Source organism: Ptychodera flava, chromosome 22 (assembly GCF_041260155.1).
Source record: "Ptychodera flava strain L36383 chromosome 22, AS_Pfla_20210202, whole genome shotgun sequence".
Lineage (NCBI taxonomy): Eukaryota > Metazoa > Hemichordata > Enteropneusta > Ptychoderidae > Ptychodera > Ptychodera flava.
In genome coordinates, this window is record NC_091949.1 from 3600319 (window position 1) to 3623082 (window position 22764).

Below are 22764 nucleotides of genomic sequence, written 5' to 3' on the forward strand. Positions count from 1 at the left end.
CATCATGAAGTCCCTTTTGTTTTTCGTGACCTCGTGACCTCTTGGTTATTTGAAAATAGTACGAAGCCAACCTACAAATTCAGAATTTCGTCGACGAATATTGTATCAACGGTGGTCTCAAAAATTAATTTTTGTCTCTTTTTTCATTAAAAAACTAGCTTATAGTCTAGTTTACGGTGTGAGTTCAGTGATAGTTAAATGCAGTCAGACAGGATCACAAATACATTAAGATGAAGTTCCTTTTTTTCTAAAAACGTGTCCCGCAAACTCGAAACGTGTTTTTATCCATTGCATATTGGCAAAGTATAATCCCTAGTAAATAAATTGTTAGCGATAAAATATTACATTGATATTTAAGAAGTCTGTCTGATTAACAGACCCCGTAAAATAAATGCCTTGGTAATGATTGCTACGTGCAAGTCAAAATAAATCGTTTGATGTTGAATGTTCAAGGATGGGTTGATCGTGAAAGGTGGTGTCATTCGGTATGACTAATCAGGCCTCCGGTCACATGTTTGATGAGTTGTGCAGAGCATGATGGAAGTGCAAGAACCATACCAATTAATTCCATACACGGCAACACTGCTTCATGCAATGCTCAATTGAATTTTCCCACTTTGCAGTCAAATGGTCAAATTCCATGCCATAAAGCAAACCGTATATGTGACGACTGATTCATGATGCGTTGACCCTAAATGAACTTAAAACCATTTTACAAGTCTGAGTAAATTACACTAGCAGGTGAATATCAAGTCAAAATGAAAGTTTAATACAATTTGGTGTCATGTCACAGTTTAATATCATGTCAGAATTTTAATATCATATCGTATCATTTTTTAGGTGAACATCATTTTACCCCGCGCTAGATTTTTAATTTCATGTCGTATAATGGCAATTTAAGAGCACGTGGTATCTTCAAAGAAACATGACTTCCATACACATAAATCACATTTCGATATTTTTTTTCAGTTATGGCTTCTTATATCAAAATGTAATGAGACAACGACATCGAGGCTGCTGTAATAAATTTGTTCTGCATCTTTTTAAAAACAGAATTCAGAGTTAAAATTGCCCAAGTTATTAGTAGAAAATTTTACTGTCATGCCAATGTCAGGGTTGTTGATCCCTGCTATAAAATAATTGGACAATTTTGACCAAAGGTAGACATAAATTTATTACAGACGTTTAAAAAATCCGAACATTTGCAAAATTCAGACGGCCTCAGCGAAGCTCAGTTCGTAAAAAGAGAAATGATTAAATACCTGGACATATGTAAATTTTGACTTTTCACCGATTGTCTGTGATAGGTCAAGGTTAACGGTATCAGGATTTTTATCGATATATCTGTAAAACCTATCGTCTGCTAACACAGTCAGCTTCTCTCCTTAACATTATTTATCTGCATAATTGTATATTAAGTTTATCCTTTCCTTCATTCTGTCTGACGTTTGTTCCTTCAAGTGTGGGTTGTAGTTTCCTCTCATTTATACGTAAACACCGGTTGTTTTAACCTACACACATGTACTCACAAAAATGCCGAATATCACTCGGCGTTCCGCCATCCACCCACCTACCAAACTATCCGACATCTGACAATTAATCCGAGTTGCAGTCCTCTACTTGATTGCCGTGTTGTGTTTCAACACTGTGGCTAGTAACACATGTCTGCTGGCGACAATTGTCTCTAAATCGCGTTTTTTTCCCCATAAACTCGACAGTAGCTGATAAAGAGTGAAGGATTACGTATTTATAATAAATAACGCGCTGGTATTGGTGTACATACGAGTTACCGCTGTAACATATTTTAGATATGCTAATTGGTAAACACTTAGTATTTTTATTTATTCAAGCAAAAGAGTATGTTCAATAAGTCGTTACAAAGTGTTATTATGATTCCAAACACAGATCATCGATCAATATCTTTATCCTACAAAATAAACAGGATTAAGCAGTTCTAATCATTCAGTATCAATATCTGTGAATCTTACTAAGTTACATATTGAAATTATCATGACAATAAAACATCAAGGACTCACAAACATTTGTAAGTGAATAACACAAAGCAAACACACCTACTACGCCGTCACTTCACAAAATAATCAACAACGACTGGCTTTGGGGAAAAACATGCTATCTGTGTACCATTGAAAATTTTAGTGGGGAAGCGAGTCAACATGTATATATTTAACGATAACATATATCTAGTAAGCCTAAAGAAATTGCCTGTTGAATACGTAATAATAACTCCCAAGTCATGTTTCGTGCATCATATTAGACATATCGAGATTCTGCGCGCGTGGTTTTGTGAAAAATAGGATCTCTCGAAGATTAGAACTTCTTCTAAAGTATGACTTGTGGGGAAAAAGAGTGAACCCAGTCGACCTACTGTAACATGTCTGACTGGTGGTGTTGGTGGTGGTGGTGGTGGCATTGGTTGTGTTGGTGTTAATGGAGTTGATGTTAGTGGTGTTAGTGGTAGTGTTGATGTTGTTGTTATTGCTGGTTGTGGTGATGACATTGGTGGTGGTGGTGGTAGTGGTGGTGGTGTTTGTGTCGTTGTTGGTGGTGGTAGGTGGTGGTGGTGATGACATTGTTGGTGGTGGTAATGCTGGTGGTGGTAGTGGTGGTGGTGGTGGCATTGGTAGTGGTGTTGGTGGTGTTGGTGGTGGTGGTGGTGGCGGCGGCATTGGTGGTGGTAGTGTTGGTTGTTGCAAAATATATAAAGCTTAGCATTTGTGGTGTTGTCATCTATAATGAGCGAGATAAATACAGCAGTCGGCATCGGATGGGCGACGCATGCGCCTTTCAAATGTTTATAATTGTTAATCTGTCTTACTTTTAAAGTACTGTAAGAATATGTTGAACAGTAAAAGCTATGAGTTTCCAGACTTATGATTCAGTGACTATCGCAAAGCCGATTGAAAATCTTTACATCAGTTTGTGCCGAGGATTTTTCCCATCTCTACTTTAGACTACATTTAGTTTAACATTAGTTACATTTTCAGCCATCGTCCTCTCACACGGTTCTACAAAAATATTTACATTCTACAAATTAATTTGGCCTTTTTTTCAAAACTTTACTGATTTTTAAGTCTCTCGAAACATTGAATACGGCAACGGCTAAGATGTGAGACACTATCTAAGGGAGACACATCATCAATTAATGCATAGTTCAGTATTTGGTAACAAGATAATTCAGTAAATTGTCGATCGGATTCAAACCCACAACGTACAGCACCTATTTACTGGTGAAGACATTACAGTAAAAAACGCTCGTCTTAGATCTTTAATAATAACCGAGCTCAGTTATTGCAATTTTCAGACCAAGCCCCCTCAACACGTTGTAAAGTTCATGAAGCACTCGCACATACTCGCTAACGTACATCGCACATGAAGCACTCGCACATACTCGCTATCGTACATCGCACACAAACTTAATGACACCTGTCTTTTAATACCTGTATTCACTTCAGAAACGTGAGAATGAGAAATATTACTACAACAACTCTTAACGTAGGAATATTTGCATGGAGATTAAATTGAAATGAAATCTACACTTTTATTTTCCACTGTCTTTATCAATCGCGTTCTTTGTTTTCATGATACTTTATCCCTGGTGTTTATCAGTTTATTTGCGCCAAATGTATACAAAGGTATAAATTTGAATTTTTTTCTGCAAAATAAGTTTTACTGGCGATTCTACATTTTTCGCCTCATACAATTATCAAGGACAGTTCCTGAAGACAAGAACATACAAATGGTAAGGTGTTTAATTTTCCTAGTGTTGGTTGATATCAAATATAGAACCGTCACGTGAACAAACGCGACAAAGCACAGTTTCAACCAACTTCTTTTACCTGTTCTGATGCTCTGATGCAAACGCGTTTTGATGAACTAAGATGTACATGCTGAACTTTGGGAATAATGCAAAACTGCAAGATGTCAGCTACACTAGTATCAATCAGAATACATTGCCTCAAGTTTGTCGCAACGAATGATTACACGAGTGCTCTCAGGTGATTTGCAGCCTTCCAAGGATCCGAAATATTCATGCCACTAAAAGAGTTTAAAGTGTGTTCAACCTTCGTTTGTCTCAGTCTATATTGATTAATTATTGACGAAAAAAATTGCGACGAATACTTTTCACTCACGGTTCCTGAAAAGTTGAGGTGAAAACCCATCAAGTTGCTTCGAAGTCAATTATGATATTTATTCCCTTCATGAATTCATATTAATGATTACAACCCTTAAAACCTTTCATAAGAGGGTTTAGTTTTTGCTAAACGGGCATTTTTTCTGCTTCTTTGTCGTTTTACAAATCTAACAGAAGACTGTGTATTTGTCACACAGATCAGCGATCAAGAGTTACCAGTAATGTATATTTGAACCAGAGGTACTGTGATTTGAGCGATATACGCAAGCAAATGTATTTATCAACCGTGATTTTCCTTATTCGTGTATCGGTGAATTAGAAATCGAATTACTGGTCCAATGACTGAATTCAAAAATTGGAACAGAGTTGTACCCTTAAGGGGACACTAAACTCTTGCATTTTTTTCATTCGAAATTAAATATATGCCGATAATTTGTGTAGCAATGAATACAACACAAACATAATACCAAGAGGTATCACGCGCAGTCACTTGACGTTCACCGACTGCAAACGTTAAATTGATTCAAAGCCTGCAAGATGTAGCCAATTCCCCGTACACACCATATGTGCAAGCTATGAGCTACTCAGTTGAAAGTTAATACGGAGAATATCGGAACTAGAAGACGTATTTTAAACTGTCAACGTCATTCTCTTCAATTTTAGTTCTTTCACCTTGATCTAGGCCAATTCATGTTGACTCTGGGCAGCAATTGCGTAAACATATCTGGAATGATACAGGCTGAGAAGAGGTCTAAATTGTCCTTGCTCCCTAAACAAGCTACCACCTGTTCCAGGATCATAAGAGCACTGACTGAATTCCCAGGTCCGATAGATAGGTCTTTCTGGATTATTTTCCTGAAAGAAGTTTCAAAGCAAGGCAAAGTGTTATTACTGCACTCTATGGAAGATATATCTTCTTATTTTGTATTGTATTGAATATGGTCAATGATAATCTCTGAGAAATGGCGGTATCGTATGAATGATTGAAATGAACCCTCTACATCTATGATGAAATACTTCATTTATCACAGGTTAGTTGTTTAAAAAGCTGCCATGCAACAAAGGAAGGGTAGCTGCGATGATTGAGTTTTCAAATATCACTTCAAATGTACCTTTGTGATATTAAAGACACTCAAATTGTCGGCTTTTCAAGAACTAAAATGTCGACATTAAAGGGACATTATTTGTATCTTTTGACCTTATATTGTTGCAAACAAGAAGTTGATAATGTTGTTCGACTTATTGAAAGATCTCTAAAGAACGGTCAACCATAGACAACTTCCATCCCATTTGCGTACACTGTATAGAAAAACCTGCGGTCAGAGGTTAATGGTGGGCTACCGTTGACCTGCGATCAGACCACACTGCTAACTGCTATCTAGGCCGCTGTAGCATCCGCGTGTAAAAAAATAAACCATACGAAGTGAAAGTCGAGAGCGCAGTGTAGCAGTTTCGGGATTCCCTATTACCGATGCCGTTTGCTCAGTTACATTTTGACGGTCAGTTTTTCATGGAGATCTTGACGGCCAATCTTGCTCTTAGATACACCATTCTTTGCTGCTACAGAGCACATTTTTGTAATGGGCATTTCAAATGCCTACAAGCTGCAAGAAGCCGACGACTCGGACAAGGCCTATAAATGCGGATTTTTTCGTCTCGTTTGTACCTCCATATATGTAGACTTGCCCAAAGCCTGTGGGCATAGAAATGTCAAAACAGAGTACAATGAAGGGATAAACTTTAGTAGACAGTCACGGTATTGTCGAGGTGATCGCGAAATTGAAGCATATACAACAGAGGGGCCTCTACTGTCTATGATTGAAGCTGCTTTGGCGACTGACACGTACATCATGTACATTGTTGGGTGAAAGCTAGCGCTGCGTGGCAGGGTTGTGCCAAATCGCTGGCAGCACCTCGGTTGCGGCGTGAAGTTTCTCCGCTAAAAACAACCCATTTTTAATGCCAAACTCGCACTGAGTTTCGTTTTCGAGCACACCCGCCTCGCCTGGGTACATGATTAGCCCTGCGTACAGGTCTTTGTGTTCCCGGCGTTATACGGCGAGGAGGTCGTATGACGCTGTGAACACAGACCTGTATGCAGGGCTAGGTACACAATGTGCTCAGCTGCACTTCTAAACTTACGCAAAACCTACTTTTGCCAGTTTTGGGAGTGGGTCGGAGGCACGGAGGCCGTAAGCGACGTATATGGTCTAGGCAACTGTTATTGCGATGTACTCACTTTTGGTTCGAATGCGATGCAACTGATACAAATAATTACACGATGCATAGAGAATAACAACATTCGAACATATCTTGTGTGTCGAGAGGTGACTCCAATCGCGAGCAGTATCAATCGACAGAACAGTACCCGCTCGGCGCGGTGTCACCGTGCACTGTTCAGTCCGAATGCGATGTTTCCAAGTTCAACAAGTGATCATGTCGTGTTTGTAAAACGAACCAACGTAATGTCAAGAAAATGCCCTAAAAATCTTTATAAAAGTTGACTAAGATTTGCTAACGATCAAATGCACGGAAAATGCACTACTCTGTACCTGTTTCGCTATCACCACAGCAATCTGACATCGTTTTAGTTTTACCATTGACCTAGCTGCAATAATTGTAGCCCTTGGTTGGTGGGGATTGGGCTTCTGTCGTGCGGCTCGCGCCTTGCCCCAACCAGGGCTACAATTTCTCCCTATACCTGCTAGTGTAAAAGCTGCAGTGCGGATCTACACTGCATGGTCAAGGCACACACGGGGCCGCATTATTAGAGAATCTCGCCTTACCGTGTGCAAATTTCACTATAATCCTGCTCCCGGATAATGTTAGAGCCCTTGTAACTCCTATCGATGGTCAACTTTACTCCTTGCGGCTGAAAAATGACAGTTTAATGACTCAGGCGCGAAGTCAATTCGAACTGGACCGCCGTCGTTGAACTCTGTACCCAGCCGACTTGTACCATTACATTTTAGGGGTGGCCGACAGGTGTGAGGGAGCTGAATGAGCATGCTTACGGGTAGCCCTTCACTGCCTACGGAGCCAAAGCCGGACACTCTTGCCATACTCGTAGGACTAGTTTATGGGATTGAAAGGGGTGGGTAATTTTCATGACAATATATAACTCTTGGTGAATAAAGAGAGATACTTTTGCCGAAGTTCAACTACGCATTTTAATTAGTTCAATAAATCCTGTGCTCTATCTTCCCAACTTTCTCAAATAAGTTAGGTACTAGTTCAATAAATCCTACACGGGAACGGGTCATTTGAAGCAGTTAGAACTTTGTGTCCATGTACATTGTTCAGAGGCGTGTGCCTAAGTTAAACTCCATATAACTAGTTCAACTTTAACAACTATTAAAGTTCAACCATCCACCTCCATGGTACAACTACATTTACAAGATGCCGCTGTTGTTCAATGTGGAAAGAGTGGTTCCAAGCAAAATCTGTTCGACTAAAAAGGTCACAATGTGTGAAGTGGGGTGCCAAAACGGCATTCTTGTCCATGACGGCGTGACTTTGAACATTTTTTTTTAAAATCGGATATTTTCCATCTAGTATCAAAGTTTGACATATCGACGATTTCGGGATTACTGTGAAATCGCCGATCGACACTGGACTCAGCACTCTGCGTCTGTGAAATCGCCTATACTTACAGAATATTTATCGGCAATTTCCGGACTCTAGACGATACTACAATGACTAGCCTTGTGTCACGGCACGCCGGGTCTGTGAAATCGCCGATATTTATTTATAGTTACTTATAGTGCAGCTTTGCCAAATACTTTGCTATTTGTATACAACACGTAGGTATTTTACTGTTTTTGTAGGGTCGTAGCATTTCTTAACTCATTACACAAACGCGGATTACATTCCAGGTTAATTTTCTCACAGGACATTTATGTAGTCTCGCTTCGAACCGTAGTAAACTTTACAGTGTGCATGATGAACTCAGTATGGAAATAGCCTAATATAGGAACGACTTCCTCCAATCTGATTAAAATCAGAAGTAGAGTACGGCGACGTCTTCTTATGCGTACGCGGTATTCTCTCGCTGTCGCGTAGTGAGAGGCGACAGCGACTCGGAGAGAATACCGCGTACGCATAAGAAGACGTCGCCGTACTCTACACCTGATTTTAATCAGATGGACTTCCTCCATCCATTTGCTCATGACTACTTCAATAATGCAGTGTTTATCAATTTAAAATTTCGGCATTTTCTTGTCTGTCAACATACATCTTAATGATGAAGTAGGCCGGGTTGTATGAGGATTTCTTTACATCATTTTCACATCTGTGCTTTTTCATGGATACATCTTTCTTTTTGTAACAAATTCCTTGTAATCAGCATGTTTTACATACATGCTTTGATATTGACCTCAGCAGTTTTTGAATAAATCTGATAAAATTTGAAGCACCGAAGTAGTAGTAGTCACAGTAGTAGTAGTATCTATTTAAAGCTTCCCATTTTTACACAAAGTTGAGAATGTTCCAGACTAATTAAACTCATGTCATGATGAGTGTGGGGGAAAATGACATACATAACATGATCCGAAGTGGACAAAAATGGACTCCTGAGATACACCGCACCAATCGACAAAACATGAGCGTGTACACACATAGCTAACATTGACTTCTTCCCGTAAGGTCTGATCGAAACCACTTCAGTGACAAATCAGAAAACATGTACACAGAAAGTTCGCTCAGCAAAATGTTATGATCAACGATGAAAAAAATATTTAAGTATATCTAAAAACAATTATCTTCATCTATATTCTGTAAAAGTATAGACCCTGGTCAGTTAACTTGACTAAAGCAATGTGACAAGAGTGATGTTGTCTGATGATTGTGAGTTGTAACAAAAAAGATTAAATGCATAAAACTGTAAAAACTAATATAAACATGTTTTTCTAGTATTTTAGATAGAACTGGTAGAAGGGAGATAGGCCTATAGTTGTTAACATCACTTTTAGAGCCTCCCTTATGAATCGGAACTATTTCAGCACATTTGAAACAGTCGGAAAATGTACCACTATAAGCTTCAAGATTAAAAAGAGTTGCGAATATTTGTCAGACATTTCACCACTTTACAGCTCTGGCCAAGCGCTAGTCTGGCTCGAACTTCGCTACTAGATGATACTAGAGTTTGTTAATTAGGCGGGTAAATATCCGATATATATCGAAGATTTTATAGCCTTAGAGATCTATATCGTATAGTATATTAGCCGTAAATATCGATTGGATATTTTATAATTATATCGCGGTGTCCTCTTGTTGTCAGAGCATCTGTATAAAATGGCAAAGACGAGACGACAGACTTTGCATGGCGTGAATATCTCTTTCACTTCTCAGGAAATAAAGATGGCAAGTTCTTCAATGGTCACTGGTCTCTCTTTGCTTTCAGCGATAGTGGTATTCTAGCAGTAATTGAAAAGGAGCAAACAGTCCTATGACCTTTTTCAATCCTCCGAAAAGATAGCGTTAAATAACAACAACTATACTGCCACTAGCGCGCTACTATACTGCTAGTGCCACCGTTTTCATTAGTCCCTCACACCTGTCGGCCACCCCTAAAATGTAATGGTACAAGTCGGCTGGGTACAGAGTTCAACGACGGCGGTCCAGTTCGAATTGACTTCGCGCCTGAGTCATTAAACTGTCATTTTTCAGCCGCAAGGAGTAAAGTTGACCATCGATAGGAGTTACAAGGGCTCTAACATTATCCGGGAGCAGGATTATAGTGAAATTTGCACACGGTAAGGCGAGATTCTCTAATAATGCGGCCCCGTGTGTGCCTTGACCATGCAGTGTAGATCCGCACTGCAGCTTTTACACTAGCAGGTATAGGGAAGAATTGTAGCCCTGGTTGGGGCAAGGCGCGAGCCGCACGACAGAAGCCCAATCCCCACCAACCAAGGGCTACAATTATTGCAGCTACCATTGACCCAATTGTGTTTATTGTTTTATTTGTTTCACAGTCCGTGTCATCGATACTAAAATCAAACTTACAAGCAAATGCCCTGTTTATTTCACTATTTGACAGTAGTTTGTGAGACGTGCATTTGTTTATGCGCCGTGAGCTCATCGATATGCATTGTGCTGAAGTTAGTGTGTAGGTGACGGCCGCTCAGCGTTCTAGCTGTACTTTGATAGTTGACGTATGCGTAGTAATATTGGTCATGTGCTGGGGTTCAATCATGGCGGTTGGTTCAAATCGCGCGGACGCCCTTACTAACATTGAACCTTGCCGTAAAGAGCAAGAAGGTGGTTTTACATATCCTTGAAGCCGTCCATAGTCACAACTTAGGTCTCCTATTGATTTGACCGGGGATTTCAGTCATCGAAAAAATGAAAAAAAAATGAAAAGATACAAATAATGTCCCTTTCAATAAATACATGTTTATTTACATGTTTAGTGACAATTGACGAAAATGCCTCTCCTACTCAAAAATAAAGCCACTTTAGCATGACTTTACGTGACAAAAGAGAAACATGATAAAATGAGCATTCACCCCTTTTCAGAGTAAACACCGCGGTGCCCCAATCATGGAGCCTTCTGCACGTCAATTACTAAATAGATTCTTTGCGTTGGTTATTAGGTTTGCTTGGGAGGTCATTCCATTCTCATGCCAGGTTATTAGTTTTGATGGAGGGTTATTAAGTTTGAAGGTGAGTTCCCCATTACTACAAGGAGGTTATGAGGGTGGGTAAGGTTCGAAGATTTGTGTTTTCTATTCTAAGGTAAGGTTTAGCAATGTTAATTGAAACCTCAGAGAAGATCATTTTGTTTAGATAACTCTTTATAATACTAAGATTGAAGTACCTGTTCTACAAAATGAAACATTTAAAATCAATAGATATCAGATATGTAAATAAGGAGCTCCCTAAGTATATTATCTGTAATGAAAGGGATTTCCATGGAGAATGCCTGGGCTAGTGCCGGAGGATGTGGTCCGTGTACTTAAAGGATTGCTTACTGTCCGTCCGGAGCCATTACTCATGGATAACCTTACCAGATTTGTTCCAAACGTGGCGCATGGGCAAAGTTAAATTGCATTCATATTCCTGTCAATTTGTTTCGCGATGAAATCAAATATTGCCACAGGAGGTAATTTTGTTGCAAATTTAATCGTGTTCGTACCTATTTATTACAAAGCCGAATGCCTGAACCGAATTCTTGCAAATTTGGCATGAGTTCCATGTGATAATACCACACGTATAGCCACAGTGATATTTTTGTAATACAACCAATTTTGTTACCGCGGGGCCATTGTGTGTCGTCTCAAGGGCTGTTACGCATACATGTTAGACCAACTTCTTTTCCATTTTGGCACAAGTATTGCGTACAATGGCATATATGATGAATAGATGTGTTTCATGATAAAACCTTTCACATGACTACAAGGTACAAGAGCATTTCACCATGAGAAACACATGTTTGTGATTTGTTTTATGAAAATAGAAGAATAGAAGTCAAGTGTCACCGATCGAATAGTCTAGTAAAGATGCAGATAACGTTACATTAACAATATTTTATTTTCAAAAAGACTGCCATTCTTTGTGCTAACTCTAAGGGACCGGCAAAATAAAAACTTCACATATTTTCACAAAAACAAGACCGCGAAAACTTAACCATATACGCGTACTCAACAGGTTTAAGATATAGTCCACACAACTTACAAGATGTTGACAACGTGCATCAAGTAATTGCAAAATGTTTACAGAAAGTAAATCAACACAAAGTGCCTGAAAGGGCAGAACCAGATCAATGTTGAAATTCACATTTAGGTAATAGGAAAGCAACGTGCATAGAATACGATGGCTATACATGTAACGTTTTGGTTTCTCGGAACACATTGAAGAATAATTGATAATTTATATGGCAGAGGTGGGTTTTCCAAGCATCTGGTTTTCAGACATGCGCAGATTGAGGAGTAAAATGTATCATGGTAATAGAATAACGTGGTTAATACTTAGGGGTTATTACACGAAGTTTGGGCGATACCGCGTCGTATTCGAGTGATGTGTCCGTATTTTGACGAGTTGCGCAGCAACGAGTCCAAAATGCGGACACATCACTCGAATACGACGCGGTATCGCCCAAACTTCGTGTAATAACCCCTTTATCATACTTGCATGATTTGGTTACGATTGTTTTCCTACGAACGTTCCGAAATTAGCGACGAAATAAACTGAAATCGACCTTGCTTTCTACTCGCTGTACTCACAAAAAATTGGTTGCTAAGGAGTGATGACAACCGTATCACTTCTTGATATTATTCCGCTGTTGGGCTATTCCACTTCAAGGGAGGGTTTTATAATACACTTTTAAAGCCAACAATTTAAACATTAAGATGTCGACACAGGTTATCAAAATTTGAAGATTTATTTCGAGTTCAAAATGGCGGTGGACGTAAAACATAGACTGGAGTATGTAAAATGAGTGTGTTTTCGTGTTTTGAAACATCACCTCATCCCTTCGCGAAAGTTATTAGGCCCGCCAAAATCGGATCAAAATACTTGCGCCAAGCCAGCGTTCGATTTCAAATTCGATCGAGTATGAACAGATGATAGAGTTAGATCGAGAAAGCAGCTCTGCGACATCTATGAATACATAGTGGATTTACTAATAATAGCCGTACCAGTCAGTTTATTTCCAAGAATTATACATGTTCTCAGACGTCAAATATGCCGAATTTACCATCTTAGAAAGGAATTTTTGAGTGGATTAGGGAAAACGTGAAGTGAGTACACTGTAAGCTGTAGCGTCTTAACTCGATCGTGATTTTGTTGCTGTACGAATAAAACATTTCAAAGGTATTTACATCGTCTGCTCGCATATTTTCGTTACTGGCTTGCCTAAATAGAACTAAACTTCTTTGAAGAAGCTAAACGAAAGTATGACTTTCCTTAGTATCTTACATTATATCCGAAACCCGCACCGGACACGATCAAGCCTTGGGAATCTCATTGTACAAATCGGATAATATGTGCACCTTGTCTGTCGCGAGTATTGTCAGTGCGGTTGGATTTTTGTGGCTCGTTTAATGGCTGTAAACGATGCAATTCACTATCTAGATACTTAAACTCGTCAACAGGAAACTTGTCGTATAGCGGTTCTATCATGATGCACTGTCAAACGGGGACAGTAATCTTCAGAAGTCTATATTCTCTCAGCTATTTTACATAATGAACGTACCTAAGAAGGTCATGCATACCACCAAAGGTCACGCGTACGCGTAGCTGTAAGTAGTTCGGTAACAGTGAAAATATAATTCGTATTTTCACTAGTTAAAATACGGGTTCATATCAGTACCGTCTAAACAATAGGAGAATGACAATACAGGCATAGCATGTATGATAAAGTTGGAAATTTCACAAACAGTGCCCATAATTCCCTCAGAAATGATTGAGTAGAGGGCCTGTGTACAATCTTCGTCCCAAAGCAATCTGAGTCACAGGCAAAAGGGCTCGAGGCGAGATTGAATGGCAACGTTTAGGTGTGTGGTTATTGTGTTCGAAGTGTACAGGCAAACGACAGGAGACTTTTATCGCACTATCAAATGTTACAGGTCGCGAGAATGAAGTAAGTTGCTATGTTCCTTGGAGACCAGATTACGACGTCCATATACAAGTCAGGCTACAGAAATGACTTGTGATACAATATGTTATAATACAGTTGTATCAAATGAGCCGTGCAACAATGTGGCATACTTGAGAATGAAGGTGAAGAATATCGTGCCCAAACACCTTAACTTTCAGGATCTAGGAAGTGCAGATAGAATCACCGCACGCAAGGCCAACTAGGTTGTCGATGCCCTGAACAAAATATACGAGTACATGGAGTAGAGACTGCAGAGTACATGGAGTAGAGACTGCAGAGTACATGGAGTAGAGACTGCAGAGTACATGGAGTAGAGACTGCAGAGTACATGAAGTAGAGACTGCAAATGTAGCTGTTTTTCATCGGTCAAAAATGAACAATGTTATCAAGACAGGAATGAAGAAACAGACATAGAACAAGTGTTTTAATTAAAACTGTGTCCTGAGATCAAAGTAGTGAGATAGATAATAATACATTACTTTGATTGTTTACATGAGTACATCCGGTAGGAAATATATAATATATATGACATGGCTGTTTATGTGCAAACAGAAGTTATTGCATCTCTTCCAGCATCATCATGCCACATATGATGAAGAAATGTGCATTCAGTACATGAATCCCTATCTTCGATAATACGGAACAGTAGATCGAGACAAATAAAACTCCCATCCTGTAGACTGAGGAATACGGCACTAGATCTTAGCAGGGATGAAAATCAGCAATAACATGAGACACAAACAGCAAATGTTTTATGGTTAGAAAAAAATCTTCTATATCTAGAGATTAGGTTTAGCATAGTGATGTAATATGGGCACTTCTGTCCAACAAATACATAACCTAATGACCTTTCAACACTACAAGTAAAGAACGATTTAACAATTTATGATATCGACCAAAATTAATGAATGCTGTTTTTGGCCAGCCTTTCATTTCCTGTCACCAAACTTCAAACCCCTTAAGCATTCAAGCAGAAATTACTCACTTCCTCCTTACACAAAACCTAAAATTGAAAAGTGTCAAAGGAAATCTACAATCCCATTTTTTGTGGGAATATTAATCAAGAATGATAGTCAAATTCATGAGAAAAAAGAGATTCAGTGTAAATGACTTTGTATGATTAACTGCGAAAGTAATGGAGTGTGAGTTTGGAATTGCCATGTCTTGATACCTAAACTATAGTCTAGAATAAGTTGCTGCTCTTATTGGATCTAACCTGTACTGTTGACAACATATGATTGACAGATATGCTGTACAAGACTGCCTACTGATCTATTTCTAGACATTGCAGAGCAAATAACAGGAGTTTTTGCTGTCTATATTTACACGACAGTTATGAAATGAATTTAGTCTCCCGGCCCGTCCGCACTACTACAGTCATATTACAAAGTTGTTAATAGTTACCTTGTCTTATTGATTTAATTACCCTGCGAATGAGATTAAAGAGGCACTCCCATTTGGTAACATTTTTACAACACATTTTACAACATATTTGACGTGGCGACTGCGCGCGGATCGCGAGATATCGATAAAAACATGTCATTTCCCGAGCGTATTTTTCACATCCCGAAGTTTTACGATCGTTTGTGATTATGACCCGAAATCCCCCGAAAGTGTGTTGTTGTGCTGATTGACGATATTCTAAGGAGTCCTAAAACGTTCGAATGACGCAATTAATTTACCTCCTACTGCGATGACTTTATATACATCATTATCAATGCCTCTGGTAATTCTTTTTTAAAACTTCTCCTTAGTTTTTGTTGTTTTCATTATTCTCAATCAGTTGTATTAAATTTTTTAAACAATACCACAAAGATATCAGTTTTTACGTGTAAAATATTAGTTGCCTCTGATGACTACATTTTGTCGTCTGCCACACAGTTACGCGTGGTTCGATACATAGCGGCCGCCGCGTGGTATGCGCGCATACCACGCGGCGGCTACTATGCATACTATGTATCAACCGCACCTATCTGTGCTAGTCCCCTATGCGAATTCTGGTGGAATTAGCAAACTTTGTTTTTCGGGTTTTTTTGCCGAGTCAGTAGGACTCAGCTTTCTCCCACGGGGCATGACCGCGAGTGGTACTGCTGTGGCGTACAGCAGCGTCAGCGTAGACTCGTTCTCCATAGCTTAGTTGACAATGGCCCCAGTGCCGAACGTTCTATGTTCGGAAGCTGAATTCAGGTGGGCCACCGGAATTGAGGACATGTTTTTATCGATATCTCGCGATCCGCGCGCAGTCGCCATGTCAAATATCGACCGTTGGCATTAAAAAGATGTGTTTTAAAAATGTTACCAAGTGGGAGTGCCTCTTTAAGAACACAGGAAGAGTCAATTATTTGGCTGCATTTCTGGATTATTGAAACACATACAATATACAAGAAAGAAACCGTTCACAAATCCGATTATTAAGGCGAGATGGTAGTTTATAACCTCTTTGAGCTTTCAATCACCTCTCGCTTTATTTGAAAATAATGTTTTCCATAAAATATGCTGATTTCTGATTGCCTTTTCATGCCCGTTTCTTACGTAACTCTTTGTACTTGCGAGTAGTGATTGAACATGGAATTGTTTCCAGTCTTGTCAAGTTTCATCTGGTAAATGGTTGCAAGTTGCTGTGTAGTTCTTCAACAATGTCTTTTTTAAGTTTTCTGATTCTGACGGTTCTGTAGTATGCACCATGATCTGTATTTTCACGGTCCACTTGAAGTTAAGATGACATTTTATGGCCGCGTCTGTTGGTATTCTGTGTTTCCTTCAACCTGGATTCCGTCGATTATCTGCAGACGCTGCTGGAATTAACTTTAATCCATCAATCTAGTGTTACTTGTCGGTAAAGCTTGATTCATGTCGCTGCATAATTTGTTTGCATTGAGATATAGAATGTAAACAGTCTGTTTCTGGGGATCATGTACACTTTGAAGGTGAGGATTATTTGCTTTAGCATAACGTGTCGGAGAAATTGAAATGTCAACCTTGTAATCCATTCTCAATAAATACATACATATCACAATTAATTGTCACGGCAAGTTCTTGATAAATGCATCCCACGGTAGTCGGCATTGAGAGCAAAAATTGAGCGAGATCTACATCACATTATTGCACAGACACAGTGCGGAAGTTGTTGAAGACATCAGCTTTATGGAAACATTGTAGTCTGGGTAAAATGGAAGTAAGCTCCTTGTTTTTGAGCAAGATTGTATCCCTTCATCAAGATGTAAGCAAGTCTCCACGGAAATCTGTCAACACTTTAAAGTAGCTAATGTCTATGAAAGACCGGTTCTCGTTTCCTCACTTTAGAAAATAAGCCACTCTGTTTAAATAATTATAGAAATTTTCCTGAGTACTCGGAAAACGTTTTAGGGTTCTCAAATAGATTATTTCACCTGAAATTAACTTAATTTCCTTTTGTTGAACAAAGCCCATTGAAATATTTGAAAGCTCCCTGTTTCGGGGAGATTAGTTTTGCTTGCTATGTAGGAGCATCGAATAAACAGGTGACATTTTGACTTCGTTCCTTCTCAAAATACCTGGGAACCCATGGATTATAATAGTGGTATATTTGTACATGTATTTTTTAAAACTTTTGACATTTTTGAAAGTTCTTCATTCTTGTGGGGTAGAGTGACCGTAATTCCTGATAGAATTTCCATAGTATAACTTGTAGCTTCGTCGGAAATTGTACTTTTGAAAACCATCCTTTCTAATCTCTAAGGTGTGTAATTTTTATGATTAAACGTGGTGTTTTATGCCCTCCAGCAGGCTATTCGTTTTTACGGAGCACGTCATCAGTATTTGCCCTTTCAAACTTTGAAACAAAGTGCTGTCGTCTATGAGATGGGATGTCTCTTTCATATTGATCTAATTTGAAAGAAAATCATTTTTTTGACATTTTAAATTGTCCAGCTCCACATTACATTGTTATATTGATTATCTGATCAATATCAAGTGTTTTTGCCGTTGATAAGCTTGTTGTGTTTACTACCAGAAGCCACAAGTTGTATAACATTGCGAATTTACAGCATTTTATCAACAAACCATCAGACATTGAACCATCCACTACTTTGAGACTTAAAGCGGTAGTCTTCAATCCCTTGTTCTCGCATCAGTAGTTGTTGACATTGACCGTTTCTGTGATTTAGTCCTTTGTTCTCCTTTGAAAATTGTACACATTTTATCAATTGGCTCAGAGATACAGCTGATGAAAAAACCTGCCCCTTTAAGCCAGACCGTTGTACTGTGCTTGAACGAACGCTGATGTAAAATAGTCACTGGTTTAACTACGGCTTTGCTTAGATCGATTTACTGCCCATTTTATCAAAGGAAGACGTGGGTGGTATTCTAATTAATCATTGTGTCGAGCTCCTAGAATTTTTTCTTCAACTTTTAACCAAAGTAACATGCTGCCTTGCTACATTTAAGCTTTCATTCCCCGTTGCCAATCCTAAAGTCAGAGACATAAACACATTAATCGACTCTCAAATGCGAATACACACCTTTGATTTTCACCGCACGTCCTGCCCCAAGGAGTTTCTGTTTATTATTACCTTTTGACTTTATTTGCAGGAAAATATGAGTCATGATTCTTTCGCGCGTCAATATCACGGCAATTTTGTATTTTTTCATTTTCAGTTTCACAATTACTAATATTTCCAAGTCAATGACGTTAAAAGGAATCTTTATGACTGTCCTGTGTTGCCCATTTGAAATGCTTGATCATTGATAATTCTGGTTGCGTGCCCATGCCTTGCAATCAAATTTAATGTGCGCTATCCCTGTCCATGAGCGACGTAAAGAGAGGCAACCCAGTCATTAGAGGCTCATCAGTGGCTTTTCAAATAATTAGAACTTATGCTTGTACAGGGCCAGCTGGATGAATCGATAGGATCTGATTTCTTGAGGAGGCCTCGCGTGTCAATTGTGTTTTTGTGCTGTGTATCAGATAAAGAAAATGGAGACTGACCTAGTGTGATTGCACGACGCCAAGAATCTCATCGATTTACAATCTAGGGGCTTCTCGAAATTATAGTGATTGAGTCTTAATAAGAAAGAGGGTTGCTATGTCTTGAGAGAAATGAAATAAGCTTAAGCAACCAAACTACATGGTTATGTCTGCTAAGTATCTTTTAGTTTTGTGGTTTGGATTCATAACCTATCCAGGAGTTGTCACTTTTCGATCCTTGTTGACGTCACACGTAATATGTTTACATCCTAAAACCGTCGTATTTTTCAGGTCCCTATGGTAACATACGCAAAGAAGTGATCGATTCTGCATACAGAGAGACGCCATTTTGAATGGTGAAATTTAAGACTTCTGCAGCACAAATGCAGTAGATAAAATTTAAGCACCCATATTTTACACGCTAATGGTACAAAGGAAGAATTGCAGTGAATATGAACTGTCCATCGTAAAGCCAGTGACTGCAAACACTTTAAATATCAAACTATGTAAATTAGAGTGCACCTATGTATGGGTAGAATGTATCTTGATGATTAAAATTTACCAGTATGAGACCGACAGATTAGCTGACTATAAATTACACTTTCGTGTTTACCGAGGAGAAACACGTAATCAATGTCAGTATGCCTGACTTGGAAGCGTTCCAGCCCTGGATTCTAGGATTTTGGCCATAAATTCATAATTCATTGTGAACTAGGAGGGAACTTTAAATATTTAAACAGTGATAAAACCTCTAGTGGACGTGCGTTTCGCTGTTATCAGGTTAAGATCTCCACTGGCACAGTACCGTGATGTAGCATTGTGTATTGCACGTCTGTCTGTACATGTGGAGTTAATGACCATTGGTAAAACCTCAGTCAATATGGCACTTACTTGTGACGTGACAGAAACTGAAAGGTTATTCAAGGCACACTTATATATACATACATATATATATATATATATATATATATATATATATATATATATATATATATATATATATATATATATATATATATATATATATGGACAACGTTTATTTTGCTTTTATTTCGAGGTATACACGATAGGCAAATGGTTCAATTATGTCTAAATTAATGAATGACGCAGATGTATGCACAACAGAGTAGTGTCAATGCGAATTTAGGCTAAAAAAATGGAGTTCTTGAAAATTTTACATTTGGGAAAATCGTTCCTACGTCATTTCTTTATCATTACACTGAAAGAATAAATAAAAGCTGGATTAGACATGTTTCTATTGAATTGTCATACAACGGCAATTAAAACAGTGTTTATCTGTCACAGATATTTTTACTTTTCCTTGGACAATTCGAAGAAATTCTTTGCATGTGCACCATCGTCAGTATTGATAAATAGTGTGATCTTCAGTGCCCATTTGGTATGCCTAGAGACATTTCAACTTTAATGTCATCTTCAAAGGTCATGAAGCAATCATCACATTCATATTTCAGTATTCCTTTTCACTCATTGTGACAAAACTCTACTAATCATGGGGATTGCTGTTGGCGCACTCCGTACCATTGTTAATATCGCTTTGCATGGCCTTTCAGTGCTTTTCAATTTCATTCTTTGCCTCACACAAGTATGTGACTCATTTTCCACGTCTTAATAGCAACACTCATTCATGTATTTTCGAGATTACAAGTCATGGCATAACATATGGTACAAACAGCGTGTTTACAATTACTTTCTCTGTCGTGAACTCTTAGAGCGCTGTCGCACGACAGAAAGCCTTGTTCTAGATAAAGATATGTTTTTGAAGATAACTTCAGGTAATTACAAAATACTGTAAATATAAAATTTGTGCCGAAATTTTCTGTTACATCTCAGACAAAGGAAACTGATTGCTGACTTTGCATAATGGATTTCGGGGGACAATTTCATTCGTTTATAAAATTAACCATTGCAGGTATTCTACATAAGACAAATGCAATGAGCACATCATTCTTCTCCGAAGGAACTCCAGTGCTGTAACAGGTTCAGTCTTGGACATTTTGCTAGTAATATGAATCTCAAACATTGTAAACCTTAAGCACAGTTCCCCCAATGTGCCTTAAGTTTAAGATGTTTTCCACATCTCACTTGATAACTAATTTATTTCCAGGTGCCTACGTCCTCGGTGAGATCAATCCGCAGCTATACAAAATACAAGACGATGAGGCTGAGGACAACTACTTTCCGGAAGACCATTCTGGTCGTATTTGGTTCGCTGTGGAGTACGAACACGAAGCTGAACGTCTTGTAGTCTCACTGATGAAAGCTAAGAACTTGCCAAGTCGTGTCCTTGGAAGTGTAAACCAATGTGATCCCTTAGTTAAGATATTTCTTCTACCTGATGAAAGACGCCACCTTCAGTCTAAATTACGAAGGAAGACAACAAATCCAAAGTTTGATGAGAGTTTTGTTTTTCAGGTTAGTCAAAATGATTTGAACTTTGACAAAAAGATATTGATATGTCTGTTTTGAACTTATTTGAATGACTGCGCAATACTACATAAATTCATATTACTTACCTTGTCAAAATAATATAAATATTTAGTAGAAATTAAATTATTACAATCGAGTCTACACTGACAAGATCATCATCTTCAATACGCGATATGTGAAATGCTTTCCTGTGTAATGCATAAATATCCCTTCATCGTGTCTTCCTTTGAGCAATTTCAAGAGCGTTCGATGAGATGTGAACAAAACCTAGAGTGAAAGTGTTCTCCTGTAGGTGAGGAAGAGGCACATCTGTACATTGGAATTCAGAAATATTCACCTGAAAAGCACAAACCTGAAACTAAAAGGTTTTCTTGAAATCACGTATCCTCTTGATGACTAATTTATTCGAATCTCCAGTTTTTCTTTAATTCCGCTAGACAATTTCTCACGTGATAAGAAATAAAATGTACCCGGCGTGCCTACATGCGTGTATCTTACATTCAGTGTTGAAAGGAAATGGCGACTATCCTGCAATATCAGATGGTACTATTCTTCAATAATTAATACGACTGTGTTCTCATAAATCTTTCACTGCGAATCACAAGGTGATCGTTTCGACGAACTCTTATAAAGTGATCACCAAAATCAGTAGCCTCTCTTTGAAAACGATCCTTTATGGTTCATACGCAATAACTGTTAGCACCAGCAATACCCTGATTTACATGTAAAGATTGTGAACATATCACATGATAAACAGCTCAGTAATAAACAATGCCTAATAATATGACCTTTTAAAATGAAATCTTCCCTGTATGCCCTGCTAAAATGCTAGGTTGGTTGTAAGTGGGAATAAATACTGAGATAACAGAAACTGGAAGAAGTTTACGATCAATCAGACCTGAGCCTGACACTGTATCACTTGACGTGTTCAGGTGCAAATGGCATGGCTTGATTTATCCCGGACATACTGCAATGAAGTTTGCAAACAGACAAGGTGAACGAGAAGGTCTTTCCGTATTGCCATATCTTGAAGGAAAACTCTTACTTGTAACATCTCCCTACCGTTAATTGATTGGTTAAACACATTTTGCAGTTGCTATACAGCCAAAGGATACATGTACAAGGTGATCTTAACGACACAGGTGTATCAACTTCCACGGTGTTTCATTACCAGTACTTAGGCATAAACAAACAAGACGAAATGATTGGCTGTTAACAAAATGTGACAATCCCATGCGTTTATCTTTGACAAAGGAGACACCTCTCTAAACTAATTAAGGCAGTTGGCACCTCGAAAATGAAGGACTTAAACTTTTGAACTTTTGCCTGAACTTTCCTCAAGCAAAATCTTCAACAATTCTCTTTCAAAATCGAGAATTAAAAACAGGTGTCACCGTGCAAGTGTTGGTACTGAGCAAACAAATTACCTAACATTTACCGACACTTGAAATCCAAAACGACCGCAATCCCTAAGTTAACTCCATGGAAAAGAAATCATATTTTCGACTTTCCAAAAATAAACCGGTGTAAACTTTGTTTACTTCACGAGCTTCAAAATGAGCCTCTACAAGGGGTAGACTGAACAATTATTATAAAAGTTTGAGAGTCCGAATATTT

General features: G+C 38.5%; 1 protein-coding gene across 2 annotated transcripts in view; it reads left to right on the forward strand.

Moving 5' to 3' along the window:
- LOC139122476 (synaptotagmin-15-like) overlaps nucleotides 1–22764 on the forward strand; it is a 95073-nt gene that overhangs the window by 57324 nt on the left and 14985 nt on the right. For both annotated transcript variants that reach the window (XM_070687873.1, XM_070687872.1), the window contains exon 4: nucleotides 20825–21132. In XM_070687873.1, the coding sequence (XP_070543974.1) occupies nucleotides 20825–21132 (308 nt within the window). The remainder of the gene's footprint in view (nucleotides 1–20824; nucleotides 21133–22764) is intronic.